The sequence below is a fragment of the Chenopodium quinoa genome, unplaced genomic scaffold (assembly GCF_001683475.1).
Source record: "Chenopodium quinoa cultivar QQ74 unplaced genomic scaffold, ASM168347v1, whole genome shotgun sequence".
In the NCBI taxonomy this organism is placed as follows: domain Eukaryota; kingdom Viridiplantae; phylum Streptophyta; class Magnoliopsida; order Caryophyllales; family Amaranthaceae; genus Chenopodium; species Chenopodium quinoa.
In genome coordinates, this window is record NW_018742204.1 from 21,503,319 (window position 1) to 21,516,014 (window position 12,696).

The following is a 12,696-nucleotide window of genomic DNA, read 5'->3' on the forward strand; positions in this document are numbered from 1 at the left end:
AATACTAAGGCTTTAGCCTTTTAATCTAATATATCTTCTAGTTGTGGTAAAAAAATGCAGATATGAGATATTATATATTGTTGTTATTCGATTTTAATGAACCAAGTGTATATTATATAGTTTTATGTATTGCTCGTTGGATTTTGCACCAATTTATATGGAGGGTTTGTTTTGCTTCTTCTTGGTGTTATTGGAGAATGAATAGTATTGTATTGTACGGAGTATAATGTATGTCGACTAGTTAGCTATTTGTGCACTGGCCTTTACTCTGATCTACGTTGCTTCTTGATTAACCTAGCTTGATTATCCCTATCAATTACGGAATCCGGCCGGCCCTATTCGAAATTATTTGTCATGCTATTAACTAGTTCAAATTACGTACACATATATAAATTAATCTGAATATCATATTGTGATGGAGGATTAGAGAGTGTATCTCTTCACTCTTTTGTAAGACTATCTGTTATTGACGATAATAACTTATTAGATTTGAAAAGGCAACGAGTAAAATCAGAAACAAATGTTAAAGGTGGCATATAAGTCAAGTGAAAAAAAAGTAGATGTTTGGACTTATAAAGAGTGAGACTCACTCCAATGACATTGTAACTAGCTGATTATCTATGACGTAACTCATTTAATTTGGTATGAGAGTTTTTTATATTAGTGATAATTCTAGTATTCTACAATGTATAATATTGTATAATAAAGTAAAAATTAATCATACCTATAACAATTATGTTATTTTGAAAATAACAACCTAACAATTAGAAACCATTTGTTTTGAATTTTATACTTTTAGAACTTTTTAATCTATGTAAACACAAAATTGATTATGATGATGTTAATATTCATAGGCATACATAGTTTCATGATTTTCATTTATATTATTATTTCCAAAAAATTAAAACTAAAATGAAAAATAATACAAGAGTATTGTTAATAAAACGTACCTATTGTATTACATTTGTGAGTGTCTCATATAAGAGAAAGAAGAGAGATGTAACTACTTTGTACGGTACAACAGTTATTCCTGTTATTAATTACCAATTGGTACGATTTTAGTATGGAATCTACTTTGCCTTATTTGTGCACCAAACTCTCCTCCACTTTGTTCGAGTGACCCAAGCCCATTTTGTATTGACTCAAAATTTCACTCAATCTATTTGACTTTATTATTCATGAGGTACGGTGGCCGGCTCTCAATCTCTAATTAAGCAATCCAATCTTTAATTTTTCACATCACTTTGTGAGTTGGCTAAGAAAGGCAACGCAAGTCAATATTCTGAGGTGGCTCTCATTCACAACCCTGTCTATTATTCAATCAATTATATTGGATTATTTAATTTATGGTATGTGACCTATTTCCTTTACATTTTCTTACAAATATTTTGTTGGTCCAAATAGCATATAACTAGACCATGAAAATGGAACCTAATTAAAAACTTATCATTACTTATGTTAAAAGACAATGCCGGGGCGACAACTCTCAATCCATGTGATCACAAAATCGTACAAGAAGCAAATGTGCAACAAAATACGTTCCACAAGCGTGCAACCATTATAAAAACCAAACGACTTTCCAAACTTGATGATTTGAACCAAAGCTAACATCATAACACAAGGGGCATCCGCAATCCTAACCATATGACACTGAGCGAAGTCATAACGTACTAAAGTTAATTGGTAGTCGTATGAGCAAGTAGCAACCTATTGAACATAAAACATTTATATATGGCTAATAAAACCAATCAATTAACATTCGATCCAAATTGATGTAGGTTACGTACGTCAAGTACATTTACTTTGATACCATCAATTAAGTCTTACGACTCCTTGAATAGTTGCCGGTGTCTCTGGTGAACAAATTTATCAATAGATTTGCTTATAAACAAGCATAATAATAAGCTTAGCTTAATCCCTAATATAAGCTTTCCACCTTTCAAACGTAGGAACTAAAATCTACCTAGATTATATTGTTCGTTACAAAATAATATGATTACAACATGCTAAACAACATCAAGACACATTAGAAACAAGGATATATAGGCTAATACGCAGTAGATTAATACTAAGTCTCCTATATTATCGTCTAACCATACATTATTGGCCCAACCAAATATCGCTTTATGTATATATATGTTTATACACTTCCCGCTACTTAAAGAAAGGAATCAATCGATCGATATGATTCAAAGAATTGGGCATGAAAAAAGATTATCAAAGGCAAAACTCCAATAATGTTGTCAGAAAATATATTAATTGTTATTAATCTTCCTATTATCATATCATATATTCATATCAATCATATTATATGAATGTATGTACTAATGTACAACTCCTTTTTAGAATAACAGCGTAATTAATTAATATATTAAGGATCATAGAAAAGCTGATAACCAAGTTTACGTATAATTATCATACAATTATTAGCTACAATTATTTAATTTGATGGGACACCAAAACAAGACAACTACTTTGAGCTTTTTTGCTAGAATTTTCAAAGCTAGTTGTAAGACATTATGCTTCCTTATGCTGCATCTAATCAATTATTCATCAAATATAAATAGATTTTTAATTATTGAAATATATATATCTGTCTTAGTGCAATGTTTAATACTGTAGTTTACACTATAATAATTGACTAATTTTGTAATTTGCTAAATTGTCATTTCGATCTAATTATATATACTTAGTCCCACGAAGCTTCATTCTTCTTGCCACCGAAATACAAGTATATTTTCAGACAATTTTAGTTATCATGTCGTTTATTCTTCAATCATTTTTTCCTTTTTGACTATAAGATCTAAGTTTGAATGGTCTTCCACAATGTGCTCATTTAAAAAAAATATCAGATTTGGCATGACATGAGACATGACCGATAAAATATGGGTATTAGCTAGTTCCGATACTATGACAACCAATTAGTCAAAAATGGGGTTTAAATTAGCTCAATAAGCCCATGTTCTTTTGGATTTTATTTCCAATTCAGTTGGTTTACCTCATTAATTTCATTCAGTTCGATTCAGTTCAACTATGTTCAAGTTTAGTTTAACTCATAGTTCGGAATTTGTCTATCAATATATTTGAAAGCTTTTCTTATCCTAACACAGGATTAGGTGAAAGTCATGGAAGATGATGAAATATTGTATCAATCTAATCTTCATTGACGTTTCGAAATTTGCAAGAATTTTCTAGTCAGTAACCACGAGTTGCAATCGAAATACCAACCACAAATTCAGCTATGTAATCCCATTAGATGGGAAAATCGAACTCTTAAGTAGTACATGTATAATATTTATAACTCTTATACTCCGTAGTATCTTAGTACGATTGTGAATACAATAGCAATAAAAATTGTATTTCAGGGCCTGTTCTGATTTACTGAACTGAGTTGAACTGAATTGGTTGAAGCTGAACTGAATAGAGTTGATGAAATGAATTGTTTATGAGAGAAGGAAATTAGAAGCTAAACTAAACTACATTTATTGGAGCTGTACTGAAATTAAGCCGAGGAGAATAGGCCCTTAGTATCTAGAATTAGGTACACTTAAATGTATACAGTACTAGACAATTCTAGTGTCTAAAAATTGGAAAGAATTAGGAGTTTTTGGGTTATACTCTCTCCATCCGTTATTGTTTACACCATTTGACCCAAAAGTAGCTCATAAAAAGTGGGCCGATGTTGCAAACAAAAAAGGACTGACTGAGTACGTAGTGGTAAATGTGTGAAGGCTTCATTGTCTAAAACTTTAAACATTGTTCAATTATTTTGGGCCATTCATTTGGGGTAAACCTGTACTGTTTGATACAATCTGACAACAGGATATCAGATTCACCCCAATTAGCCAGATCAATTCAAATGCTACTTTGAAGTTTGACTATGTTGGGCTTTCCTCTTTATCATATTGAATTTTCTTTAGGTTTTGGGCTCAAAATCAATTCCTAGGCCCAAAATCTACAGCTACTCTACTCAAGAGTCCATGATAAAAAGTAAAAAAAATTCAAATTTATAAGAATAATTGTAATTTCAATCTAAATGTCTGTACAGTATACAAGACACAATCATGCTAAGAAGCCTATACCACCATGAATTTTGGTAGCCATCTTCTTTCTTTCTCTTTAAACATTTCTATTTGTATAATTTAGCACCAAAAAAACTACTTTGTATTACGGATTATATACAATTAACTACTCATAATTTAGGAAGGATCCACAAGTTTAAGAGAGATGGTGCAAAAGATATAGAGCAAGACAAGAAAGCCATGGCAGCAGAAAGAGAATATCTACTGCAGATTTTCACAGGACACGCCGGAATGCTTTCAGCAATCATTATTTGTGCAACACTTGCAGATGAGCAAGCTGCTCCTAGCGAAAGGAATGACAAAACCTGATAACACATAAGAAAGAAGATGTCTACCATTTACCTTTGCAATCTAGAATCTAAGATAATAAATTGAAGGGAATGAAATAGTGCAGATGAATTACCCAATCTCCTACAACAATTACAGTCATTACTCCAGGTTGACGCGAAGGCCTCTTAATAAAGACAGAATATGCATCAACTAGCCCCAATGTCATACTCCACGGAATCACCAAACCCATGACCGTTACTAAGAAGCTGCATAACAGTAAGAAAGAATTCAATTAACATGCATTGCAAGAAAACTAGCTGACAACTATGCTTCATCTTTGACAAGTAAACAACGGAAATCAAAATTTTATATCAAGTCCGTTGTTTACAAGCAGGAATGCAGGATCCATTATATATAAGAAGGAAGTAGCAAGCACATCAATTATGCCCATCAATAGTTTTTCAAAAAGAATCTTTAACTAAACAGAAAAAGAAAATAGCGTAAATTCTTCACTCTACTCTGTAGTGTAAGTTTTGCTGCTCACTTTTCTGAGACAGCTGAAACTTGAGAAAACATGGAACTCCACAAGGCCAAACTTCCTACAGTTTTACTAGCACCTTTTAGTAGTAAACAGAACTTGTAGGCACCAAAATATTGAGGTTTCAGTTCTCAGACTATGATCATTTCAGATAGCCTATACTGACTAAAATATAAGCTTCAAAAACAAAACAACAATATAAAGTTATAAACAAAACATGCATCAATGCTAGTATCTAATTATTACTGTTTCCTATTTGAATAATAAACTCACAATTTCTTGTATCATTAATCCTCATACTCGAACAATTAAAGATCTCAAACATTACAGAGTTACAAAAACACAGACGACTAAACAATAATCCAAAATAAGCATATGTACTAAAAAAGTATATTAAACTGTTTGCTGACAACAAGATGGGCTATTGTCTTAGCTCAAGATACAAACAAATAGCTCTAGATGTAAGTCTGTGAGTTATGAGATCATCATAGATTCATAAGCTCATTTCCTTCTTGATCACCACTCTTAACTGTTTTCTGTCAAAATAGCCCCTCTTCCCAATCCTACTCCATTTACGCACAGATAATAGCCATATTGTGTCCACTAGTACGGTAGTATTTTACTTTTTGAGCTTGTTTGCAATAACAAAAACATAGTCCATTCAATGCTTGTTTGCAATAAAAATAAAATAAAAAACATAGTCCATTCAATGCTTGTTTGCAATAACAAAAACATAGCCCATACAATTTCCATTGATGCCTTCGCAAGTAAAAATTAAACTGTTTGCTGACATCAAGAACTAATTAGTGGCCTTAGTGCATCATAAAGATATTTTTATGTGAAAGTGTGGCTCGAGAGGTTAGGTTGGGGCTTAATTGAGGTGCATCCTTGACTGTTCTGTGACAGTGCGACTCGTATAGTACAGATACTCTAGGTTGGGACTCAATCAAGATGCATCCTTGATTTTGAACTATAAATAAACATTGGACTGAAGATACATCACAGCAGAGGACTGAAGGGGTGTGATAAATTGGCTGATACAGCCTGCCTGTAATATGTGTCTGCAGTTAGGGACAGACATGAACATGATCTGCCCGGGCTTTTTTAGGCCGCAGGATTTAGAGTTATCTTACAGCAGATTACAGTCTGCATTCCAAATGGAATAACTAAACGAGAGTTTTGGCTTCTCACACTATTAGCTTGATGAACCATCTAAGACTCTAGGGTTTATGAGCTATTCAAACACATCTAAAAGAGAAACTAACCTCGAAATTGCGACCGAGGCCTAGGGACTGATCAGTGATCACAATAATATTAACCCAACAATCCACAGCATTCATCAATGACAGTATCAGCATGTGAATGATTGAAAGATTGATCAAAGTGATCAAACCTATAAACTAACCAACCAAACCAACATCCAAACCCCTCAACAAGGCACATGATTTCATTTCCATATATGATAATCTCTGAAGTTCCCTAATCTCAAAAAAAAATGAATTTTACAGTGATTAATATAATTGCCATGTTCAATTCTGTCATAATTGGAGTTATAAAAAACAACATAATTTAACACCATAAATTAAACAATTTTATTCAACTGAATTTTATGTAACAACCCCATGATTTCCCATAACAAATTAAACAATTCCACCCTTTCTCAAACAAAATTCATAACCTATGATGGCAATCAACTAAAACATATAAACAAAAACAGAGGAAATCAAATCAACTGTAAAAATCACATGCATATTAATAAAATCATAATTCCAACACAAAATCATAAAAACCCCAAAATCAAAGAATAAATTAAAAAGGGTATAAAAGAAAAATGAGTAAAAATCATACCAAAAAGCAGTATATGCATAGAAATCAACATCAAGGCACATGAAAAAGAGGGAAGCAGAGGAAAACATAATTTGACCCAATCGAAGAGCTAAACTTGCGCTGGTACCCAGTGATCCTGGCACTTCATCCACCATTTTCTCTCTCCTCTTCTCTTCTTCTTCCTACTAATTTTCTCCTTCATACTTTTTTTCTCTCATTTTTATTTTCCTAAATTATTTGACAGTTTCTATTAAAAAAAAATTTAAAGTAAACTATATGGTTTGGTGTTAAATGTGAAGTGCCCAGTTTTTTTTGTTTTTTTTTTTTTTTTTTTTTTTTTTTTTTTTTTTTTTTTTTTATAAAGTAACAGCTTCTCAGTTCTCAGCCACCACTCGTCAGCAGCGTGTAAATCAATCACAGAGAAATGTGTGGAAATGTGGAATGAATGGGATGATGAGATTCAATATATTAATTCGATTTAATTGATTTCAGAATTCAGAATTGTATTTATGTTCATTTAACTATTTAAGGGGGGTGTTTAAGAATTTTGGACTGTCATTTGGTCCTACAATTTTTTTTCTTTGGTTGTTTTAAACAATTGGGTTGAACTTGTACTTCATATATGGGTGGATCTAGCAATTTAAGGTAGGGGTAATGGTGTAAATGAGATACAAGTTCACATTTTTTTACATTTTAGAGTATATATTGTTACGGAAGGTGGAAACGGAGATTAAGAGAGTAGCTTGAGTAAAAGGTGAAAGCAACTGCAAAAATCACGTGAATAAGGAATTCGGGAAATATCAGTAATGAAGTAATGCTGTATGGAATATTTGAATGTATGTAGTGTGAAAAAAATGTTTGATTTTCTTAGAAAGAAATCAATATTTTAAAGATAATTATTGCCTTTTGTGGGATATATATAGAGGAAATAATTGTACTATCCTTTTGTTTTATCATGTATTCGTTATACATTCTTCGATTTGTATTGAGTTGCAACGATTTAATAGTTGCATTATTTATTTTGCACACATGACAATATTATTGAGACATGGAGCATTATTAAGCATTAAAAATACATGCATAAGAAAGACAAAGAAAAAGAAAAAAGGTTGCACTAACAAAGTAAAAATGAAGAAATATTGGTAGATATATAAAGTTAGGCGACAAAAATCTTTGAATACCAAGTGGACCATTTAAAAAGAGGTTGATGAGAGCAAATTACAGATGAGCAGCAGCCAATTCAAAGGACGATATTAAATCTTGCTACCAGCCATTCTTTTTGTTGTACCTCATGCTGATCAAGTTAGTTGATTGGGTGGTTAAGGGTACCCATAATATATTCTACTTTATAGGGTACACATAATCTTATTCTTTGGTCCAAGGAGATGCAAAGGCAATTAGGCATTGTAGACTTTTGATTCCCTGGGCTTATATTATTGATGTTGTTCTCTTTATTTCAAAATGGATGACTATTGAAAAGATGTACTTTACTTAGAGAATTTGAGGGATTGGATAGTAGAAATTTTCAATGTTATTTGATTTTGACAAAATGATATTATGTAATATTGTATGTTATTTGACTACTATAGGAGGAAGGGTGAATTGTAGATAAATGGGGGCTTAAATTTAGACAAAATATATAAGGATTATGAAGTGTAAGAGAGATTTTTATGAGTGAACTTTTCAGGGCTTAATTGAAATTAAAATCTCGACCTAGTCAAGATTTAACTCAATACCAAGTTACTTAGATAATAATTTCTATCATCAAAACCATAGAGCATCAAACTCATATCATACAATAAACAACCTATAAGATTGAGGATAGAAGGATAAGAGAGTGAAAAGAGACAAGGCAAGTGCTCTGTCACTAAAATGATCAATTTAGCTGAGCAAGAACACTGATTTTGCAATTTCGCCCATCCAAAGTGGCAACAATCGAGTAATCAAATGCAAATCTACGTCAATACAAGGCGGTGCACCTAAAGATGGCATTAGAACAGGCCAATCCGAGGCACAACATGACTCAACGCGAAGGAAACATGACACTACATGGACATGATGTAGGCACAACACGACAATTTACTATATATGTCAGATCGTGTACCACATTTATTTTAGAGAAGCAGTACAAGACACAACACGATTCTCCATGACGAAAATACACTGAAATATTGAACTTATTTTAGGCATGTAAGCACGACATAATGATACGTGGGCTTAGGCCGTGTATGAGTCACCTACTCACCTTATAAAAATTTCAACACAACATAGTCATAGTGCAGGCCTTATTAACCATAAATAAAACACTTAGGCTCAAAATGAGACACGACTCGACACAACCTACTACCATCTTTATTGCATTTGATACCTTTCAGGAGTCCACCAGCCATAGTCTATAGATGGCTCCGCCGTTGCGCGTGGGCAATTTAAATCATATGAGAGACGCTGTAAATAACTAAAATTCAAATTGAAAGTCGTTATTCCAGTTATGAGCAAGCATTATAGTCAATGATTTTTCCCGCCAAATTCATCTGCTATTCTTCTAATCTGCCGCTCCTCTAGCTATAAACTATGCGATTCAAAATACCCACTAACATCTCTCCTCATCTAGGAGAAAAACTGCTCAAACCCATTCTAAATTCGGGCGATTTAAGTCGTGCACGCCAACTGTTCGATAAAATTCCTGAACCAAATCTACATTCTTGGGCAAACTTGATTTCTGCTTACACAAAGCAAGGTCACTCAAATGAAGCAGTGAAGTTGTATACTTTATTCAGGAAGCAGAACATTCAGCTGCCAGATAGAATACTGCTTCTATCAGCTGTCAAGGCTTGTGCTGCATCTGCTGATATTTCGAAAGCGAAAGAGATTCATGATGATGCTGTTAGGTTTCGGTTTCTGTCTGATCTTACTGTGGGAAATGCGTTGATTAATATGTATGGGAAATGTAAGTGCTGTGAGGGTGCTCTGTCTGTTTTCAATGAGTTGCCTGTCAAGGATGTTATTTCTTGGACATCATTGTTGTCGAGTTATGTCAGTTGTGGGTTTCTTGGGGATGCTTTGATCGTGTTTCGTGAGATGGGGTTGAGTGGATTAAGGCCGAATGAAGTGACAGTGTCTTCGATTCTGCCTGCCTGTTCTAAATTGAAGTGCTTGGATTTAGGTAGACAAATTCATGGGTACGTTGTGAAAGATGGGTTTGGAGAGAATACATTTGTTACTAGTGCGCTTGTTGACTTGTATGCAAGTTGCTCATGTTTGAAAGAGGCTCAATTAGTGTTTGATAGTATGCTTGTGCGTGATATCGTCTCTTGGAATGTTATCTTATTGGCGTATTTCTTAAATGGAGAATCAGAGAGGGCTCTCGGCCTATTTGGTGAAATGAGAACACATGGGGTCACCTTAAACTATGATTCGTGGAATACTGTGATTGGTGGCTGTGTTCATAATGGAGAGAACACCCAAGCTCTTGAATTGCTTGTCCAAATGCAGGTTCAAGGGCTCAAACCCAATCATATTACCTTAACTAGTGCTTTACCTGCATGCTCGAACTTAGAGAGCTTAAGGAAGGGAAAGGAGATACATGCATACATTTTAAGGAATAGGATTTTCGCTGATATGACTACCACAACAGCCTTGATTTATATGTATGCTAAATGCGGTGAGCTTGAGATTTCCAGTCAGATATTTAACATGATGCCTAGAAAGGATGCTATAGCTTGGAATACCATGATTATTGCAAATGCCATGCATGGGAGAGGGGAAGAAGCTTTGTTGCTCTTCAAAAATATGATAACTTATGGGGTTAAGCCAAATTCTGTAACTTTTACAGGGGTTCTCTCTGGTTGCAGTCACTCAAGACTTGTTGATGAGGGTCTTCAAGCTTTTCATTCAATGAGGGATCACTTTATTGAGCCCGACGCAGATCATTATTCAAGTTTAGTTGATGTACTCAGTCGTGCTGGTCGCCTAAAAGAAGCTTATGAATACATTCAGAATATGCCCATGAAACCAACTGCTGCTGCCTGGGGAGCTTTACTTGGTGGTTGTAGAGTGTATAAGAATGTTGATTTGGCACGAATCGCTGCCAAGCATCTGTTTGAAATTGAACCTGACAATCCTGGAAATTATGTTTTATTGTCAAACATCTTTGTTGCTGGCAAACTGTGGGGTGAAGCTTCTAAGTATAGGAAAATAATGGAAGAAAAGGGAATATCAAAACCTCCAGGTTGTAGTTGGATTCAGGTCAAGAACAAGGTTTACTCATTTGTTGTTGGTGATAATAGCAATGAACAAAGTGATAAAATATCCCAATTCTTAAGTGACATCAGATATAAGGTCAGACTGGCTGGGTATTTGCCAAATACTGATTTTGTTCTGCAAGATCTGGATCAAGAAGAGAAAGAGGAAGTCTTATGCAACCATAGTGAGAAGCTAGCAGTTGCTTTTGGGTTGCTGAATTTAAACGGGGAATCTTCAATTCGTGTGTTCAAAAATTTAAGAATATGTGGTGACTGTCATAATTTCATAAAATTCACAGCCAAGGTTGTTGGCATACAGATAATTGTTAGAGACTCTTTGAGATTTCACCATTTCAAGGATGGCTTGTGCTCTTGTCAAGACTTTTGGTGATTACTTCATTGAAAATCTGGTAGCAAAATATACGGTGTATGAACTGTGGACATGATCTATCTCAAGGCCTATGAGCTCCAAAGCTGCTTTGATGTTAGAAGTTCAGTTTGACATGTACTTCGTACTTATTATGCTGTCAAGCAGCAGGGACATATGCTTTATGTCCCTGATGAGCATAGCATGCACAACTGCTGGAAGAAATTGATGCTCAATATGGATGCTAATTACAGGGTAGACCGGTAGAGGTAACGATTCAACCAAGTTCAAGGAAAATAGGTAAAAAAAATCAAGTCCATAATTTGTTTTATTAGACTAATTAGAGATTAACATAGTTCATCAGGCAAAAAACCGGAGGTAAAAGTGTAAAACCATCATCTTACATATGTATTGTGAACAGCCTGCATCATGGACTAGGTATTGACAATGTCCAATCCTGGACTGTCTTGCTCTCGCTAAGGCCTCTAGCCATTTTGAAAGATGTGGAAGCCTTTATGATTTTCTTATTTATTTATTATGATTATTTTTTCATATTGTTCATGTAGGGCTGCAAAGACTATAATGTTTCTATGCTTCAAACATAGGTCTTAGCCTCAGGTAAAACATGAAATGCATGTTCTTTAGCTAGTACTGAAAAATTAAACAGCCAGCTTTCAGAAACTGGTTTAGCACTTGTGATGAGCTTAATCTGTAACAACAGTGAGAATATATACGTGATACATTTTACATCTATATCAAGGATTCTGAGAATGGAATCATTTCCATGGGCTGTTCTGTACAAAATCCTAACCCCCTCTTCCCTGTTTCTCACTTTCCTGACCTTACCAAAGCTACAGTGGTTTAGGTTGGAAAACTTCTGTTGTATATTTAATTTCAATTTTTATGACTTAATTGCAAAATATTTTTGTTGGTTTAAACAGATTAGATTCAAGAGGTGTGTTTCGATTTACCATTGGTGCAAGCAGTCATGGTTGATACAGATTTTTGATATGATGCAGGACATGAGCTTTTTCAGATGAGAAGTTGGCTTCTTGACCACAATCACAAATTCACAGGCTGTATAACTTTTGGAGTTTCTCCTTGGGATCATCAAAACTGCCTTTAAAATGGTAAAGGTAACAAATTGAGTGCAATCATCATTATTTCATACACAAAATGTGATGTTGCTTTCGATCACACCAGACTCACATCGTTCTGCACCTTTGTCTTGATAACTGTACAGTTTGGTACACCTGAATCACCACCCAGCTCTCAGGCTTGCTCCTGGCAAGACTACGCGCTGGCTCCTTGGATGATGAAGTGTTGTTCTTCTTGTTCAAATTTCTCCTCGAGCTTGCAACACTACTAAAT

At 34.2% G+C, this 12,696-nt stretch overlaps 2 protein-coding genes across 2 annotated transcripts; one reads left to right on the forward strand and one right to left on the reverse strand.

Moving 5' to 3' along the window:
• Positions 1-3,989: 3,989 nt before the first annotated feature.
• On the reverse strand, positions 3,990-7,561 carry LOC110723226 (CASP-like protein 5C1). The gene is made up of 3 exons (XM_021902569.1): positions 6,739-7,561; positions 4,486-4,618; positions 3,990-4,387 (listed from the first exon to the last, which is right to left on the reverse strand). The coding sequence occupies exons 1-3, from the start codon at positions 6,870-6,872 to the stop codon at positions 4,193-4,195; spliced, it is 462 nt and encodes a 153-aa protein (XP_021758261.1). The 5' UTR covers positions 6,873-7,561; the 3' UTR covers positions 3,990-4,192.
• A 1,480-nt stretch (positions 7,562-9,041) lies between these two features.
• LOC110723238 (pentatricopeptide repeat-containing protein At1g20230-like) lies at positions 9,042-11,371 on the forward strand. The gene has a single exon (XM_021902580.1). It carries the CDS (start codon positions 9,289-9,291, stop codon positions 11,347-11,349), a length of 2,061 nt encoding a protein of 686 aa, XP_021758272.1. The 5' UTR covers positions 9,042-9,288; the 3' UTR covers positions 11,350-11,371.
• The last annotated feature ends 1,325 nt before the right edge of the window (positions 11,372-12,696 follow it).

Coding starts and splice junctions, on each gene's coding strand:
- LOC110723226 (XM_021902569.1), bottom strand. CDS start 6,872: ATGGTGGATGAAGTGCCAGGATCACTGGGTACCAGCGCAAGTTTAGCT. Junction 4,619..6,738: donor TATGCATATACTGCTTTTTG/GTATGATTTTTA, acceptor ACTGTTATGCAG/CTTCTTAGTAACGGTCATGG. Junction 4,388..4,485: donor TAATTGTTGTAGGAGATTGG/GTAATTCATCTG, acceptor ATGTGTTATCAG/GTTTTGTCATTCCTTTCGCT.
- LOC110723238 (XM_021902580.1), top strand. CDS start 9,289: ATGCGATTCAAAATACCCACTAACATCTCTCCTCATCTAGGAGAAAAA.